Source organism: Rhinolophus ferrumequinum, chromosome 26, assembly GCF_004115265.2.
Source record: "Rhinolophus ferrumequinum isolate MPI-CBG mRhiFer1 chromosome 26, mRhiFer1_v1.p, whole genome shotgun sequence".
Classification (NCBI taxonomy): Eukaryota; Metazoa; Chordata; class Mammalia; order Chiroptera; family Rhinolophidae; genus Rhinolophus; species Rhinolophus ferrumequinum.
The window spans coordinates 12,393,516-12,413,267 of record NC_046309.1 but is presented as its reverse complement, the minus strand read 5'-3'; the positions used below and the strand labels follow the sequence as shown (position 1 = coordinate 12,413,267).

Here is a 19,752-nt window from a genome sequence, read left to right as displayed (position 1 = left end):
TTTGGGTGGAGAAGGGGAGTGCATGGAGATTCAGATGGAATAAGATTGCCTATAATGGATAATACTGAAACGAGGTGAGGGGTATGTGGAGATTTGGGCTTTGTTTAGATATCTGCTAGAAATTTTCCAAATAAAAAGCTAAAGAATGTATAAGTAGACTAGTTTGTTTTTAGAGTAAGGTTTTCTTTTTCAATTTTTGCTATTTGATTACTAAATTAATGGAGTTACTGAGGTGGTCACGTTCAGGTTTTCCTCTCACTTGTTGGCCGTGGACTTTCTGAATGATCGGTTCATTTCATTGAGATTAAAGCCTTAGCATTATTTTTATATGTTAATGGTTTGAGAAAAGCTCTGTGATTACGTCAGAATGACATTCTATATCCCTGAAGTAATTTTTTTTATCACTCATGGTATTTCTGTGATGAGCATGTGGTTTTCTAATGGACTTTTTCAGTAGTTCTTTGGGGTTTGTGAGGCCCTTAGAGTCATATGCAGTCTTGCTCTGTGCAGAGCACATGCTAGGAGGTTGAGCAATTTTGAAATATCAACAGAATATTATGAGATATTATAATATAGTTTAATAACCTTTCCTCCACGTGCTGTTTTTTCTGAACATATTTCTAGCTCTGGCTGAATTCACAGAAGCAGATGAAGCAATGGCAGAACTTGCAGTTGCTGACAATGTTTTCCTGTTCCTCACTGAATCCGTAGTGATGTCAGAAAACTTCTATCAGGAGGAATTTTACACTCGTAGAATCCATAATCTCATCACAGATTTCCTTGCACTTATGCCAATGAAGGTAGGTGGAATAATGTAGGATGAGTAAAAAGTAGAAGTTTTGCTTGTTACAATAACTGTAGTGGTGTTGATAGTTAGTAGGTGGTCCAGAGTGCTAAACCATCCTCCAGTGTTCAGGATAATCCAACCCAGTGAAGAAATGTCCTGCCTAAAATGTCAGTAATGTCCCTAGTGAGAAACACTGTAATTAAACTAAACTCCTTGATAATGGGAAATGCATTGAAGTTTTAATATATTATAAATTATGGATAGTAGTATTGCAACAAAATTTCTAGCATATTTCTTCTTGTCATTAAAGTGGAATAGATAGTTAAACAAAGTTTTTCTTTTATGTAATCACTTTTAGACAGTTGCCTGATTTCCTGATTTCAACGTTATTAACCCACATACTAAATTTACATATTAAACCATATGTAATACATTTAATAGGTGAAGCAGTTGAGGAATCGGGCAGATGAAGATGCTCGAATGATTCACATGAGTATGCAGATGGGTAATGAACCCCCCATTTCGCTCAGAAGGGACCTGGAACACTTAATGCTCTTGGTAAGCCGTTACATTGGGTGGCTTGTTACCTCCCTCCTTCCATTATTTCCTACCTTTGGAAAACTTCAGGTCTGATATTTTAAATAGACAAGTTAATTCAGTAAACGTGCATTTTTATTTAAAAGTAATTTTTGAGTTAAAGGCATTTTCCCACAGTCTTTGTTTACTCTTGCAGATTGGTGAGCTATATAAAAAGGACCCTTTTAATTTGGAGCTGGCCCTAGAGTATTGGTGTCCCTCAGAGCCTCTTCAGACCACCACTATACTGGGTTCTTACCTTGGGGTGGCCCATCAGCGACCCCCTCAACGCCAGGTGAGCTAATTTTTCCACTTTTCTGCTCTGGGATGGTCATTGGGAATCTTGAAAACATGAAAAATGTTATTTGCTGATGTTACTGCTGTTAACACAAATGACCACCAGTGTAACCTTTAGAAATTTACACTTTCCTTTTATGGAAGGAAATTTAAAACTTAAATTTAAGTTCTGATCATTTTGGAGTTCATGGAGTCAGTCTTTTATTAGGTATGTGTGAAATCATTAGAGACAGAAAGGTGTCTCGTCTCTTTATGTGAAACTTATTTGAATTTTATTAGTGTTCATTTGTATTACTCTGTCCTCTGTAGGCATGACAATAACCAATACACATCATTCTTAACAAGTTGGGAAACTTCGGAGAGGTACAAGTACTAAAGGAAAAGCTTAGAAGATATAATTGATGACAAAATCCCTGAGTCAGTAGATATTGTAGGAAACAGTCCATTTTCTATCCTATGTCAGCTAAAGTATGATATGCAGTAGCTAATAAGATGGGTTGCCATACCTGTCCTCATCTTTTTGAGATTTCCTGTTTTAGGAGCTTTCACACTGTATAATTTTCATTTATGCTAGAGTCAGTCTAACTAAGGTCAGATGTCGTTTCTTTTTTAGTGTATTTCTTACGTTTATTGTTTCATTTTTCTCTCCATTTAAAAAAATGTTGTGGAGAGGATTTATTAAAATTTTTAAAGATTTTTAAAAACTTTCTATTATGAAAATTTCCAAATATGGAAGACAGATTCGTTATAATGAAGACCCAACATCTTAATTTAATAGCTGTTAACATCTTGCCATGTTTGCTTTATCTACTACTGTTAGTTTTACTACTTTTATTTTGCTGGAGTATTTTAAAGTAAATTATAGACAGCATGACATTTCACCTCTCATTGGTTAATATCTCTTAAAAATAAGGGTGCTTTTCTACATCCTTACAAAACCATTGTTACACCTAACGTTTAACAATAATTCCCAGAAATCTATAACGTTTTCAGTTTTGAGTTTCAACTAATGAGTCTGAATGACGTTTTTAGTTGTTGATAATAGATTTAAGGAAAAAGCATGAAAAAAGCAAAAACTAATAAGTGGACTTAGAGAATAGGAGTCTAGGAACATGGAATTGGCTAGAACACAGAATAGAACATGTTTAGGTTACCATCAAAAATTCTTTCAGGTTACTATACTAAGACTTTGGGGACTTTATACTAAATTTGACTGGGATTTAGGAACTCTGAGTTCTGAATATATCTTTGAATTTGCTGGTTAATTTTAGCTGAGTAAAAATCTTCAGTTGTTTTGCATATTTGGAAAGTGAGCAGTCTTCTGTTCTGTGATATTGAGATGTTTTGAAAAAAATGTACCTTATGTTCACAAAAATATTACTCTATAATTGCATTAAATTGTCACAAGCTTGGAAAAAAACAAATTTTCATAAGTAGAATACTAGATTATTTTGGCTTTGGTGGGGTTCAATCAGAGCACTTAATTAGTTTTAGTTAAAATGTGGTATTTATTAGCTAGTCCACGTTGCCTTAAAGTTAAGATATACTTTATGTAAACTAGTGGTTTTTCCCTGTTTCAGGTTGTCTTGTCAAAGTTTGTTAGGCAAATGGGTGACCTGTTGCCTCCAACTATTTATATTCCTTATCTGAAAATGCTCAAGGGATTGGCCAGCGGGCCCCAGTGTGCCCACTACTGTTTCAGCCTGCTCAAGGTCAACGGTAGTAGCCACGGTAAGAGAAAGCAGGATGTCGTGTAAGTTTGTTGTGGCATTCTTGAGTTCAGTATCCCCCATCTATTAAGGAATATCGGTGACTTTTGGTAGATTCTACCGGGGTGTAGAAATTATTTTTATAACAACAGGGAAAGAGGTACACCAGTGGCTTTATGTGTATGTATAGTGATGCCTTGATTATGGTCTCCTTTTGATTATGGGGGAATTGAACCATTTGCTTTATAAAATGCAGTTCAGTTTAAGAAATCAGAATTACTATATAAGAAATTTTAAGAACACATTTGGTGTTCAAAGTAAAATATATACCCCTGCCACTTAAGTTTGATTTCTTTGTCTTCCTAAGTGCTTTTTTCCTAAATTTCTGTTCTTCATGACCCTTTTCCAGTTTCCTCATTTAATTTTCAGTGTTGAGTTTGGTTAAACCAAAAATACTGCAAAAGGGAAGAGAAAGAAATATGTATTAAACATCTGCTTCGTTAGGTGGATATTATTACTTTTACTTTTACATGTAAGGAAACTGAGGTTTAGAGAAGTAATTTACCCAAGGTCACAAGTAATTGGAGAGCCATGATTGGAACTGAGATCTGCCTGGCTCCAAAGACGGTGTTTTGACTTCTCTGTCAAGGCTTGCTTCTTGTGGATCCTGTCTACGTATGCTTTTGCTCCCGGGGCTTGGTGTGTAACAAGTAGTGTCGTTTACAAATCTAGACTATAGTTTTCTCTCTCTGGGAATTTAAGTTCAACATTTGGGAATTATTGGGTGGGAAAAGTAGCCCTGTCTAGTTACATGACAGCACAGAGGAGCTCTCCTGGATAGGTATATAACTGACATCCAAAGTAATTTCCCTTTGTATTTACGTGGGCACCACCCATTCTTCGTCCTGAGGAAAGATTAATCCAGACTTCAAGTTCAAAGGTGGATTCTAACCCATTTTCAGCACATGACTTCTCTAGACAAGACAACACGCTACTTAACCTAGGACAACGGCAAAGTTTGTTTGAAATTTATTTTCTCTGTCCATTTCCAAGCAAATGCTTAGGCATTTATGAAAGGAAATTCTCTGCTGTCTTTCTTTCCAGTTGAAAATATTCAAGGAGCAGGGGGCAGCCCCGTTTCCTGGGAACATTTCTTTCACTCCTTGATGCTTTACCACGAACACCTGCGGAAGGACCTCCCGAGTGCGGACAGCGTGCAGTACCGTCACCTTCCTTCACGTGGCATCACCCAGAAGGAGCAGGATGGACTGATTGCTTTTTTACAGCTCACAACCACCATCATTACTTGGGTAGGTAACCCTTCTACAGCACATGAGAGCATCATTTTATTTGTATTCTAGAACAATGGTATTTTAAGGAGCCCCCCCATTTTTGCATACTGCTTCAAGTTTCTCAGTGATACATTTAGCGCATATGTAGCGTTCTGTTCTTAAGCTCTTTGTTTCTTTAGAGGGTATATTTATGGTAGTCCTGCTTACTGCCCTCAACTTGTATGAAAATAGCCTAAACCTGAAGGAAAATATGCAGAACGGCAAATTAGAATCAATTGTTGTGTTTGCATCCTTCTAGAAAGTTCCCCTGCATAGGTGTGTGTGTATGTATACATAAAGAATATTTTTCATTTAAAAGTTATTTACTGAATTACTCTTTTTTTCTCTCCTTACACCAAACCATCTTATTTGCCATTGCCAGATTAGTTTTTATAAAAAAACATCATTTTCATTACATAATTTCTCTGCTCAGGAATCTCTTATAGTTGTCTCTTTTGTTCACCAGAGCAAAGTTACGTTGCTCAGTCTGAGATTCTGTCTGAAGGATAGGAATAGTATCTTCTAACTTTTTGGTTTTTCCAGTAATGCTTAACATCATTAAACATCAAAACATAAAGTTAGTAATTATTTTTCATTGAATTATATTGGAGTGATACTTGATACCATATATATCTCCATTTTTCCTCAGAAAAGGACAAGTATTTATTTATTCATATATTAATTTACAGTAAACTATACTACATTGTTCCAGAAAGGACTTAAAGGGCCTAGGTAAGATCTGTGTGACCCCGGAAGACCATTTATATCTATTTGTATTGTTTTCCACGCTTAGGGCTATAAAAGTAATTCTACAAAGGCTATCTCTCCATTCTTTACATTGACTGAGCTGGTGACCTGATTTGATCCGCTGGTAGACTTCAAGCATAAGCAATAGGCTTATTTTTGTTTTACTATGTATAGATGCTGGAAATGTAGATGATTGCTGGTCAATTTTCTTCCCTTTTAAAAATGGAAAGTCTCTCTTGTTCTTTTGTGTTCAATGCTCAGAGTGAAAATGCTCGCCTGGCACTCTGCGAACATCCACAGTGGACCCCTGTTGTGGTGATTCTGGGGCTCCTGCAATGCAGTATTCCCCCCATTCTGAAAGCTGAACTACTGAAGGCCCTGGCAGCTTTCGGGAAATCTCCTGAAATTGCTGCTTCCCTCTGGCAGTCGTTGGAATACACTCAGGTAATATTAGGAGCTCTCTTTTTTACATTATTACAGTTTGGACAGTGAGGCTTGAAACTATTGTAGAAGCAAGAGCATCCAATTTGAAACGTAACATATACCCTGAACTTCCCAATTAGAAAGTTACGATTTTGGCACTGAGCATCAGAAACTAATAGGCTTGGGTTTTTCTCTTGGATCCATGACAACTTTACTAGGTTATTGGAGACTTGTTCTTCTCCTAAGACTTTCTTTTTCAGTGTCTGTAAAATATTAATGAATGGACAGAATTCCTCAACTCTGTCTTTGAGACCAGACTGACATAAGCCTTCCGAAGTCATCTGTACTCATTAAATGTGGTGAATGCCTGTTTTTCTTTACTTGCCTCTTCTTTCTGCCCCTCCTGTCCCAAACCAGTAGAGGGAAGTATCTCTGTCAATTTTTCTCTCCTTAGTTGTAAGCCCTATTGGAAGTTTTCTGTCAAGTTATTCTATATGTGGTAAAGTTAAAAAGTCATTCTATATGTGGTAAAGTTAAAAAGTCATTCTATATGTGGTAAAGTTAAAAAGGAAAATAAACGTGCTTTATAGAGATATTTGTAGGAAAACGGTTAGGTGGAGTATGTGTTTGTCTTAGAAATAATAGAACATAAGGGAGCCTGTGGTCTAACATTCACAGAAGCAGCTGTTTTGAAGCAGTAAAATATTCTAATGATTTTCGAACATATGCGTCCTGAAGATATTAATGATACTTTATAAAAACAAAAATTAAGGGTGTCGATGTGTGCTGAGAAGCCCAGTCACTTTTGGTTTAATATTGATACTTCATTTTTTCGTTCATGAGGGTATCAGTACTTAACAGTGTCCTAAGTATTCAGAGCTTCTTTATACCCAGGATGAAATGTGATTGCGTTTAGACAGTTCTAGCCTTACAGCAAGAATTTTTTTTTTCCCAAGGATACCACTTAATAGTATATTCTCAACTTGCAAGAGAGTTCAGTAACATGATATTAAGGATAGTTAATTATGCCATGGTCTGCGTACACTCCAGCAAGGTCAGGACAGAACATCTTAACTCAGAACTTCTGCCCACATAAGAAACTTGTTCTTAACAAATGTACTTGTTCTTAACAAATGTTTTTCTGGTGCCAACAGTAGGGCTGGTTGTAAACAGACCCGTGTCTAGAACACTGGTGAGATTTCATCCCATAAATCCTTTTAAGATTCATTCCTAGAATAAGAGGAAATGTGCTGAAAACACATCTTGTGTGCACTTAGAAATTGCCTGTTTTTTGAAGGTAATTGGAGGTTCTACCTGACCCTGACATAACTGCTTATGAAAGTCCACAGAGGCTTCACAATTGACCTTGTAAGGTCTGTGGATGTGGTGGGTGAGGAATATGACTGTTATATTACAAAGCCACTACTTCTCATTGGTGAACGAGGACTGTTCCTAACATCTCCTTTTTATTGTTTTAAGATACTGCAGACCGTAAGGGTTCCAAGCCAGAGGCAAGCTATTGGTATTGAGGTAAAGTTTTCCTTTTAGTTTAAATGCTGTATTCATACATTCGCCTGACAGAAAAACTAAGAAAAATTATTCTTACCCTATTAAGTTCCTATAATTCTCAAATGAAATGTGTTTTCATTTGAAGGGTTTTCTGGTCGGTGGTGAAATGGAGGTGAAACTTTTTATGAAAGGAACCAACAACTTATTTTAGGTTTCAGAGTTGGAAAAGGATGTTACATAGCAGCCATGCTGACTGAAAGTTTGGTTTGAACTCAATTTAATTAGGTTACTTGGGTCGACCTGAAGTGGGACTTGACTTGCTTCTTTTCTTCTCTCTCTATGCTCCCTCTGTCTTTTTCAAAGAAAAGTTTAAGAGTTCTATTTTTAATTCAAGTTGGGAATAACATGTGAGAATATGAAATTCTTCCATCTGATTGATCTAGATTCATAAAATACTTTCGTATCACTTTTCAGCCTTTTGGCTAAGATCAAAAATATAATACTTTTGTGTCTTTTGCTCTAAATGAATAATGGTAATGTCTATTATGTGTCTTTTGGTGTGATTATTATAACAATATTAATGAGTTAACATCTGCAAAATGCTTTGTACTTTATAGCTGGTAGTTTTACATTACAAAATTTTCTGTATTTTTCTTTGGAAGGTTGAACTAAATGAAATAGAATCCCGGTGTGAAGAATACCCGTTGACTCGAGCCTTCTGCCAGCTTATTAGTACCCTGGTGGAGAGCTCATTTCCTTCTAATTTGGGTGCTGGACTACGGCCCCCTGGCTTTGATCCTTATTTGCAGTTCCTTAGAGATTGTGTGTTTCTCCGATTCCGCACAAGAGCTTACCGGAGAGCAGCTGAAAAGGTTATGTTCAAAGAAAAACTTTTTTCTCCTTATTCATTTATTGCTGCTTTTTCTATTAAAGGTATAAGATGCTACAAATTCATTTTAGCTTTTGCAAGTCAGTACTGAAATGTCTGTTGTCTGATTAGCTTATATACATTAAAAAAATAATTTTGGGCATTAAAACCAAAGCACTGACTCTTAGTGATCAGTAAGTTAATTGATATGAATTCATGGTCATTTAGATCCTAAACTGAACAAACTTTGACCATAATGGAACCAAAAATGTTACACCTTTATCTTTTGGAAACACACTATCCTTTATTGGGATGATTTAAGTTAGACACCAAAATAAGTTTAATCTTGCACAAATTTCTGTTGATTAGTAGCACTCCTGGGTTGTGGTGTTTGACTTAGTGGGAAAGGGTCTTATGATCCCTTAGGGATGCCCGCTGTGGCTAGAGGCTGAGGGAACAGTAACGTTTATGCACATATTTGCTCTGGTTGCAACACATTCACAAATGAGCTTTCCTTACAAGTATATATCATCTTATGTAATTCCAGTATTACTGTGAGGCAGGTACTATTAACACTCCCATTTTACAGATGGAGGCTTAGCAAGGTTAAGGAACTTGCCTAAGGTCCAGGACCAGGATTTGAACCTAGGACTCTGATTCCAGATCCAAGCATAACCACTAAGCTATGTAAGAGACCCTTCCAGGTTCTGATGTAATTCACCGTAGTCTATAATATTGTTTATTGCCTTACAGAATACTCTTGGATGTATCTTGTAGGGACACATTTCTGCTTTGTTTTTATAGTTTGCCGTATTTGAACCTTTTGGGTTTATTTATTGTATTAATGGTTATAAAAATAATTAAGTTCATGCTCATTTGGGTCAATTAGGAAAGCATAGCAAACTATATGAAGAAATGATATCATCACCTATAATCCTATTGCCAAAGGGAAGATAACTATTTCTGGTCTTTATACTATGTATATATACTTAAATTGAAATAATTAGTTACATTAGTTTGTATCCTTATTTGGCCACTAAACATAGTATCATGAGGATTTTTTTCATGCTTGAAACATTCTTTGAAAACAGTCTTTTGGATGACTGCATAATCATCACTTGTATCCAGCATAGTTTCCTTATTCATTGCCCTATTATTGATACAGTTTGTTTCTAATTTAGTCCCAAATAACTGAAGTTCTTTTTTTTCAATTGCTTTTTAATTTTTCTCATGTAGTAAAAATAAACACTGAGAAGGGTATGCATTTTATTTAGGCCCTATAATTACCTCATTAACCTATATTCCCTTATTGTATGAAACAATAACAGCAACCGTACCGTATTCATAAAAGTTATTTCAGATGGGTAATGGATACTGATAATTGCCATCTCTTCAACAAAGTGTTCTGATTTTTTTTTTCTTTGCATTTGTTTTAAATATCTTATTTTCCTTTTCTTAAGAAGGTCATTCTGACCTAAGTGTTCAGAGCTTCAGTTAGCCACGTCCTTCCTGGGTTTTGTTATTTTTCTACATTTCAAGTACAGCTGTTTGCCCGAGCTAGCATTTATTTCAGTTCTACTTCAACATATTTTCCCTAAGAAATTCTCCGTTTGTGAATCTATTTCACTTGAGTGTCTTTTTCAGGCTTCGCTTAGAGCACTATATTTTGGAACGCTGGCTTCTTACAGAAACAGTGCTTTGAATTGAGATAAATAGCAAACATAGAGTGTTAGAGGCAATGTGTATATTGATCAATCCTAAAATCCTTTAGTATGTGGTGACAAGCCTTTTTTATTTAAATAGATGATCTTGAAAAATTTGGAAAACGTAGAAAAGTAAATAACTTTAAAATAATAATTAAAAAATCACCATACAGTCCCAGTTCCCAAATTCAGCCTTTATAAAATTATGTGCTGTGGAAATAAGAACATTAAAATAATAATTTCAAAAACCACCCTGTCTACAATTACCAAACTCAGCCTTTTGAAAATTCTATGCAAAGGACTTTTTACATAAAGTTTTAATTTTATTGTCTTACCATTGTGTATAATATTTTTCCTTTGGCATAAATATATTTCCTTGTTGTTACATAGCTTTTAGAAACATTTTTAACAAAGAGGTAATAATGGGGTCCTTTGGGGCAAGCCTGCCAGTGATTGTCTTTGACTAGAGCCATGGGATAGGACACTGGCCTGGGAATTAGAAGTCTAGGGTTTGACTTCCAGCATGTTTGCTGCTAAGCTGTATGGTCTTGGGAAAATCATTCACGCTGTGAGCTGTGAGCTTTACTGGCTTTACCTGGAAAATAAGGGTGATTAGATGAAATGATTTCTCACATCCTTTCCAGCTGAGATTCTTAGAGAAAATCTGAAATATTTGAGACTGGAGAAGTGTCCATATATGATGTTGTCTAATTATAAATCAACTATGACTAGATACTAAGTGCTTTAGATTTGTTAATAAAGCCCAAATATTTGCTACAGAAATGTTTTTTTGTTGTTTTTTTTTTTACTGAGCAAATTCAATTTTTTTTTTTTTAGAAATGTTTAAGGGTTATGTTTTCACAAATGTTTTACCTTGAAAAATTATCCAATCCATTATCCTATAGCAAAAATAAATCAAAGTGAATTGGAATTTCTATATTGTTTAGCATAAATTAATAAAGTAGACATGGGACTTCACTCATTTTCTGGAGAAGAGTGGGAGGAAAGAAAAGCCTAGCAAGGTTATCACCTTGGACTGTTGTATTGTCGCTGAAATATTTATATCTTTCTATAGTGGGAAGTTGCTGAAGTTGTTTTGGAAGTGTTTTATAAATTACTCAGAGATTATGAGCCTCAGCTTGAAGATTTTGTAGACCAGTTTGTGGAACTACAAGGTAATTTAATTCTGTCACTTTCGAAGAAGCTATTTATAAAACTAATTATAATTTATAAATTATATATACAATATATAAATTATTTCTCTTTATAAATTAAATGAGAATTTAATCATTTTTGTTACATTGTTTTAGTCATTTTAACTGTACTTAGCAAGAGAAAATACAGTAAAATTTTACTGAATGAAAGACCAAGAACATTGCCTTAAAGATTCTTTTTTTTTTTTTTTAAGATTTTATTGAGGAAGGGGAACAGGACTTTATTGAGGAACAGTGTGTACTTCCAGGACCTTTTTCCAAGTCAAGTTGTTGTCCTTTCAGTCTTAGTTGTGGAGGGCGCAGCTCAGCTCCAGGTCTAGTTGACGTTGCTAGTTGCAGGGGGCTCAGCCCACCATCCCTTGCAGGAGTCGAACTGGCAACTCTGTGATTGAAAGGACGCACTGCAACCAACTGAGCCATCCGGGAGCTCAGCGGCAGCTCAGCTCAAGGTGCCGTGTTCAATCTTAGTTGCAGGGGGCGCAGCCCACCATCCGCTGTGGGACTCGAGGAGTTGAACCAGCAGCCTTGTGGTTGAGAGCCCACTGGCCCACTGGTCCATGTGGGAATCGAACCGGCAGCCTTTGGTGTTAGGAGCACAGAGCTCCAACCACTTGAGCCACCGGGCCGGCCCCGCCTTAGAGAGTCTTTAGTGAGTTAACATGTAACAGGTGACTGATTTCTATGTGCAGATAACCTCATTTGGGAGTTAGCACCATACACAATTTGTGTCATTGTCCCTAAATTGGAACTTCCCTTTATCTGTTTAGATGCCATTTAATTTATAAGTTTCATGCATTTCATATAAATCAAGGGTGTGACAAAAATACTAATTCACCATCTCTCGGACTATGTTGTGTTCTATGTAGGAGAAGAAATCATGGCATATAAGCCACCAGGATTTAGTCTGATGTATCACCTCCTGAATGAGTCACCAATGTTGGAGCTTGCTCTGAGTTTACTGGAAGAAGGTGTTAAGCAGCTTGATACCTATGCCCCTTTCCCGGGTATGTGCCTGAGTGTTTGATGTCTTGAGAACAATTTTGATATTTTCATCTTTTGTAAACTGAGGGTTTGAAATAATCAAATGATCTCTGAAGTTCTTTTTCACTGTAAGATTATCTACAGTGGTATTTTCAGGGAGAAATATAATGAAAGTATATTAAAAGTGAAAACAGTAAAGAACAGAGACTCTCACTATAACTGTGTCTCACTGTAGAGTCTCTTATAGGTAATTCTAAGTATCTTTAACATGTGTAACATGCCTAAATTTAAATCTAAAGTACTTTTTGTTTTGTTTTCCATATATTTGTAAAAGCACTTACTATAGGTACATAAGTTTTCACTAAATTTTATTTAATATTGTTATGTGGGGTCTCTAGTCCCACTCCCCACATAAGAATGCAGGATGTGGCTAGGCCAAAAAGGAACACCCACGGAGCCATAGGTAGGGGAGTCATACCACTATATTCTCGCTGGCGGCATCTGCCTCTCTGCAATCCACAATCTACAGTCCACCCCTGCTACCGCCCATTTACTGCTAGCGTAGCCATAGCAGTTATATTAGTGGCCAATGGCTCACTGGTGACAGCTGACGGCCAACTAGCCACAGCTGATGGCCGTCCAATCACAGTTGATGGCCATTTACTACCTTTCCACGTGAGGCCGAGAGCCTGGAAACTGTACTCCTGGCTCTGTCCCCACAAATACCATTGTTACTACTAATGATTTTCATTTATTGAGTGCTTACTATGCATTTGGTGCTTTTAAAAGCACATTACATGTATCAACACATTTAATCTGTACGAAACCCCTATGTAGTAGATATTATTTCTAGTTAACAAATAAGGAAATAGATGCACAAGGAGGTTTTACGTCTGTCTCCAGTAAGTGTCAGGACTGATTTGAACCTTGGCAATTTGGCTCGAGAGCCCATGTGTTTTAAATCTGAATGATGGGATTATAAGTGATCTTTATATTTTCGGCTTCCCCCTCCCCCATGTTTTCCACAATGAGTGTGTAGTTACTCTAAATCAGTTTCTCAGCCTCGGCACCATGGGCATTTGGGGCCGAATAATTCTTTGTTGTGCAGGCCTTCTTGTGCGTTGTAGGCCTCTACTCACTAGATGACTGTGGCACTTCCCCAGTTGTGACAATCAAAAGTGTCTTTAGACATTGCCACATGCTCCCTGGGTCCAAAATCACCCCCATCTGAAAACCATTACTCTAAATAATCATGGAAAAGATACCAGGAAAAGTGAGTGAGAGGCCATTGCATAAAAGTAACGACTCACAAAAAAGACCATGACTTGCATGGGAGAGCAGTTTTGTGAAGTTGCTGCTGAAACATTGAAAACTTGAGGGCTTTTTGAATCTGGAACTTGTCTTTTACTTTGTTTTCCTCAGAATTGACTATGAGTTTCTAAGATTCATGTAGAACTTTCTGACTTCAGTTTGGGGTTTACAGGGAAGAAGCACTTGGAGAAAGCAGTACAGCACTGCCTTGCACTTCTCAATCTTACCCTGCAAAAGGAAAATCTCTTCATGGATCTCCTACGAGAGAGTCAGCTGGCCCTAATAGTCTCTCCTTTAGAACAGCTGCTGCAGGGGATCAATCCCAGAACGAAGAAGGCTGATAATGTGGTGAATATTGCCAGGTAGCTTACATTTATAGGGGGAAGAATGATGTCGTGAATCAGATGGGCACTGTAGCTTTGATTTCCAAATTTGGTCAGATCCCTAATGCATCCATTTATTTTGGGCCTTATTTTGTTCTTGCCGTCTCTCGCTCCTCTGATTTTAATTAGTCTGAACCTTACAATTTCTTTTTCCTCTTCCTAATTATTCTATGTCCTAAACATTTCTAAGTATAAAATGATATAATCTTCATATTGCTTGTCTCCTATAGAGAATTTGGATGTTTGGAAGACAGGTTGGGGAGCAAACTTTTCACTGTATATATCCTAGCTTCTGGTGCTATGCTGGCAATGTTTGGTGTTCCCGGACCTCCGGAAGTATCACCCTGATCTCCACTTTCAGCTTCACATGGCTTTCTCTCCATGTGTGTCATTGTCCAGTATTCCCTTTTTCATGAGGACACCAGTCATTGGACTGGGGCCCTCCCTACTGACTTCATCTTAACTTGATTGACCACCTCTCCAAAGACCCTCTTCCCAGATAAGGTCACTGTGGGTTCAGATATCAACATAGGAAGTTTGGAGGAACACAATTCAACCCGTAAGAGGGTGAACCAAGTTAGAAGGGGGAAAACGTTGTCTAATTTACCCAAAAGTGTTATATGGGTAGGAGAAGTCCTGGTTCTAAATGGTCTTTATTCAGAATAGTGAGAAGTCAAGTTTCATTGCGTTGTTCCTCAAATGTTTTCTTGTTTTAAAGATACCTATACCATGGCAATACTAATTCTGAACTGGCATTTGAAAGTGCCAAGATCCTCTGCTGTATCTCCTGCAACACCAATATTCAGATAAAATTGGTTGGCGATTTCACACATGACCAGGTAACTGATTTTGTTAATTTCTGGGGCCCTCTGAGTCTATATAGAAGTTAGAGTCTATGGAGGAATCTTATTCTTGTTTGTGGAAGCTTTCTCTGAGAGTAAGTAGAATTAGATGTGATGGGTGAAAACCTACACATGTCCTGGGCTGTGATTTTTATTTGACGATAATACCAAATACCGTTCACAGTGATACTACATGTACTCTAGTGTGTGGCTGTAAGGCTTAATGAGAAGATGATTGCTATTCTAAATGCGTTAGAGTGATTGGGTTTGTAGATGCAACTTGTCTTTATTTTTCGCATCCTTGGTGGCTCCGTTGGTCAGTTGCCTCTGGTCTGAGTGAGCCTCTGCATGTGTCTCACTGTAGTGAGTTGTCTACTTCCTGGCTTTCTCGTAACCCACATTTGTGTCACTTCATTTGATATTATACTGTGGAGAATTTTGACATGTTCCTCTACCAATCCAATTTATAATCTGTTCGCTGATTGGGGAATCTGTTTTTTTTCTCTTTATAGACATCGGTCCCATTGTATCTTTATGTTGGACCACTGCTTTAGCTAGTTGAAGAATTTTGTGTACTCCACAGTATTCTGAAACGGGCTCCTCTGGCATTTTGGGTGGGGCATCTTCATTTTGTGTTTAACTGTCCCTCATATTGTAGGACTCTTAGCATCCCTGGTCCCTGTCACCATCTGGGAGTAGTAACCTCTAGTTGTGACAACTCAAAATGCCCCACATATTTCTAGTGCCATCTGGGGTAGCAGTGCCACCCAGGTAGAGAGCCACTATTTATTGTAAAACATAGATATCTAATCTGGTTTTGGGATGAGGTTTGTGAAAACCATGTGATAATTGGGTGTTGAATATGAACCTTTTCAGTTCACTGGCATTCATATGAGTATGAATTATTGCTGATTTTAACATCCTGCTAGATTTCTTAAGGAGATTGAGTAGTATTTAATCTCTCAGCCAGAAATATAAAACTGGTGATAAGTAATACATTTCTAAAGAGAAGATGAGAATTTTATTTTATATTTTAGTTAAGATCCCATAGCACTGAGTATATAATGAAGAGGTCATGAAACGGCAATTTAAATGTTATTTTGAAAAAAACTGCCTTGATGTTTTGGGAAAGGAAATGAGGGAAGCAAGTTTTGAAACCAATGAACTTTAAAAATTTTTGTTTTTTTAAATTATTTTTATAGAGAGCTAACATTTAGCAATTTAAAGAACTGAGTTTTCTATTAATTGAAAACACAACTAAAACCTAAATACTTGGAGCAGATTTGCCTTTTTTCTCTATATACCATATTTATCACAGTTTCTAATATTTAGAAACTTACTATGATTTGTTCTTTTTTTACCTTTGCATGACTTCAGAGTGTAAGTCAGAAGCTGATGGCTGGATTTGTGGAGTGTTTGGATAGTGAAGATACGGAAGAATTTGTACGCCTAGAAGAGGGTATGTCTTAGATTAACATATTTTTTACTTCATTTACTTAATCTGAAGAAAACTGTTAACTGTCTAATGGTGATGTGAGAGAAATTAGAGAATTTGCTGGCATAAATGTATAAGGCTTTTGGCACACCTCTTAAACAAATCTGAACTCAATGTAATGGCTAATCAGGTAAACTGACACTAAAGAAAACATGGAGGTTTGGAATTCTTAAAAACAATTTTTTTTCTTCCACCATTTTAAAATTATTCTCATCCTGTGACCCCCGTCCCCTTTGGTAATCATCAGCTTGTTTGCTCTATCTGTGTGTCTGTTTCTATTCTGTTTTTTTTAGTCTTTTTGTTTTTTTAGATTATATGGTATTTGTCTTTGTCTGACTTACTTTGCTTATCATAATTCGTAAATTTGACTTCTGTTAGCTTTTTATTGTTTTGTAATTTTGTTTTATGATTTCCACATTAAGGATCAGAACTTGAAAAGAAATTAGCTGGAATCCGTCATGAAACAAGAATCCACATCTTGAATCTTCTCATCACCTCTTTGGAGCGCAATCCCCCCAGTCTTGCTCTCTACTTACTGGGCTTTGAATTGAAGAAACCCGTCAGTACCACAAACCTACAAGATCCAGGTATAGCCGTAAGGCACATAGGCATTTATTTCTTTTCATATTTATGTAGCTAAATGGTCATTTGTTGAATTCTGAGATCATCGGATAACTCAATGAAAGAAAGAAATAATGTATGAAAAGGTAATGTGATGGGGTCAGTCTTTAGGACTTAGATCAAGTCTGGACAAACAGCCTTAGAAAATGAGAATTTACCAATTTTCTGTATCAATATTTGAAACGCTGTTTATGTGGAACAGATGTTTATGGAATTTAACTTTTGTAAAGGTATATTCAGGTTTTTAATACAGACGTTTTAAAAGAAAAGTTGAATTTTCTTTTGGTTTCACGTAGGAGTGTTAGGTTGCCCTCGGACGTGCCTTCATGCCATCTTAAACATCTTGGAGAAAGGAACTAAGTGGAGGACAGGCCCGATGGCAGTGAGAGAATCGCCTCAACTCGCTGAGCTGTGTTATCAGGTACACAGAGGGCTGTACTTGGTAGCGCTGAATAGAAGAAACTTAACCAGTTGTTGGAGTACCTCACAGAAATGAAAATATGACAGTAAGGCTGAGCTGAAATGAATTCATTTCATAGATTGACCTGTCTTTCATTTATGGGTAAAATCCATAAAGCATAAACCCCAAGATCCTATAGGTCTACATATCCTATATGTTGATCACTTGAAAAATGAGGGAAATTTGATTTTTGTGATGGATTTTGACCCGGTAGTGTAGAAGCTTTCCAATGATACTACCATATTTCAAGTTGTTGCTTTTTTGGTGAAGAGAGCAGTGGATTTGGGGCATAGGACTTCTGCTTCCCATCTCTGCTCCTTCTAGGAAGTCATCTTGGGCATGCCATGAAACTTCTCTTGAGTTTTTTAATCTGTGAAATGGGCTATTGTTAGACTTAAATGAGAATTTAAGAATGTAACTGAAAGCACTTTTAAAGAACCGTGTAAATTGTGTAGCCTTATAGCTATATGTAAGATGGTAGAAACTCAAATTAGTGTAAAGTTTAAACTATAACAAGAACTTTTGTTTTTATTTGTGCTTATTTGTATTTTATTCTTTTATTTATTCTTGTTTTATTTATTTCATAAGTATTTTAAGAATTTGGCCAGCAGCACTAAAACTCATGCCTGAACGAAGATTACCCAACACCTGTATTTTCTCTCTGTAAGACACAAACTAGCCTTCTTTTTTTTTTTTTTTCCAAGCATATCCTCAAGATTTTATTGTCTTCATGATAAAACAAAGTATGAGGCTTAGAACTGGATCACTTGGCCCTTTCTCTTCTTAGCTCCTCCCCATTCAAAATGTTTGCATCTGTTCATAGGCAGCATTCTCTTAGATTTTCTGTTGGGTTCAACACATTATACTGTGTTTCCCTGAAAATAAGAGCCGGACCATCAGCTCTAATGCGTCTTTTGGAGCAAAAATTAATATAAGACCTGGTCTTATTTTACTATGAGACCTGGAATAATATAATATAATATAATATCATATAATATGTAACACCGTGTCTTATATTAATTTAGACGCATTAGAGCTGATCTTATTTTCGGGGAAATACGGTATTTGAGCCTTTTTGTGGAAAATCGTCTTAGTCAGCCCACCATAACCACTCTGCTTACTGTCATAGGCCGCTTTTCCTGCACATGTAGAGACTCTTGGCCCTTCTCATGCTGTGTCACTTTGTGGGGCTGGTGCTTGCCACACTCCCTATAGAAAGTCTGGGGGGTTCTAGGAACATTCACCATGTCTGTGAGAGGACTGTCAACCTGGAAAGCCATCGTAGCCTTCTTGAACTTAGTAACTCTCCACACCACTTCAGTACTATCCTTAAGGGCCGTTTTAACCAGAAAATCACAAACAAAAACACAAATGTGAAAAACAGAGCACTAAATAGACTGGGAAAAAGGACACTTGTTTAATAGCATGAGAATTGTAACAAGAAGGTGGGGAGTATGCGAGTTGGGCGACTCCAATTTTTTGCTGCTCTGTGTGTTTCTATGAATGACCACAAAGGCAGTGAGTATTGATTCTGGAGTGACAAATTTTAGCAGGTAGACATAGTTGCAAGTTCGGAATCTGCCAATAATGAAGATAGACTATTGGGTCAAAGGATATGAATAGTTTCGTGTCTTCAGATTTTAATTCAGAAGCAATCGTAACAATTATAGTGGGTATTAAATGGTGCCAATAATAGGTGAATATAAAGTGTCTGGTACATGGAAAACATCTAATAAATATTTGTAAAGTGAGTCACTCATGAATGGAAATTTACACTACCACTTCACCAAATACTGGGATTTACTTTTTACATTTAAAAGTTTTGCTGATTTACTATAGAGGCCTGCCTTATTGCCTTAATTTTTTACATTACTTAAAAGGCTGAATATTTTTCTTGATTATGGGCTATTTTAATTTTTTTCTCCTGTAAAACGTTTTTGCCGTTTTACCTATTTGGATCTCTAGGTGCTATTCATACATCTGGAGATCTTTATATGTATTATAGCTGTACACTTTTTCTTATGTTTGATATAAAAGCATTTATCTCTGTTTTTTCTGTTAAATTTTCATTTAGATTTTGTACTTGTTATTTAGTTAAATCTGTAGATCTTTGTAATTCTTCAATTGCTTCATTCCTGGTAAATTTATTATCTTCCTGAGGTTGGTATAAAATAACTATGGTTTTCAGAAGTTACTTCCAAGTAATTTGCCACTAATAATAGTTAAAATACTAACACTTGGTAATTAACTATATGCGTATAGTATATTGATAACTATATTTAGATTTGTCTTATAATAATGTCTTCCACACTCTCAATTTTATTCTACTAGATCTTCTTGAGTTAAGGCACTAAGGACTGCTTATAACTGAGCTTTTAAGTTTCATACTGTGTTTCTCCAGTTTGCTTGAGTTATTGATGGGTCTTAGTTTCCACTTAGTAGATCTAAGTTCACATTTTATCTTAAAATGTATAACACAAAAAAACTGACTTGGA

The 19,752-nt window shown here is 36.5% G+C and overlaps 1 protein-coding gene across 1 annotated transcript in view; it reads left to right on the top strand.

Annotated features, from left to right (window-relative positions):
• NUP205 (nucleoporin 205) overlaps positions 1-19,752 on the top strand; it is a 60,405-nt gene that overhangs the window by 14,417 nt on the left and 26,236 nt on the right. The window contains exons 8-22 of the mRNA XM_033099075.1: positions 625-800; positions 1,229-1,345; positions 1,521-1,658; positions 3,241-3,391; positions 4,474-4,679; positions 5,709-5,891; positions 7,350-7,400; positions 8,042-8,251; positions 11,026-11,125; positions 12,031-12,168; positions 13,629-13,818; positions 14,558-14,678; positions 16,059-16,140; positions 16,599-16,763; positions 17,094-17,218. Of these exons, the coding sequence (XP_032954966.1) occupies positions 625-800; positions 1,229-1,345; positions 1,521-1,658; positions 3,241-3,391; positions 4,474-4,679; positions 5,709-5,891; positions 7,350-7,400; positions 8,042-8,251; positions 11,026-11,125; positions 12,031-12,168; positions 13,629-13,818; positions 14,558-14,678; positions 16,059-16,140; positions 16,599-16,763; positions 17,094-17,218 (2,153 nt within the window). The remainder of the gene's footprint in view (positions 1-624; positions 801-1,228; positions 1,346-1,520; positions 1,659-3,240; positions 3,392-4,473; positions 4,680-5,708; positions 5,892-7,349; positions 7,401-8,041; positions 8,252-11,025; positions 11,126-12,030; positions 12,169-13,628; positions 13,819-14,557; positions 14,679-16,058; positions 16,141-16,598; positions 16,764-17,093; positions 17,219-19,752) is intronic.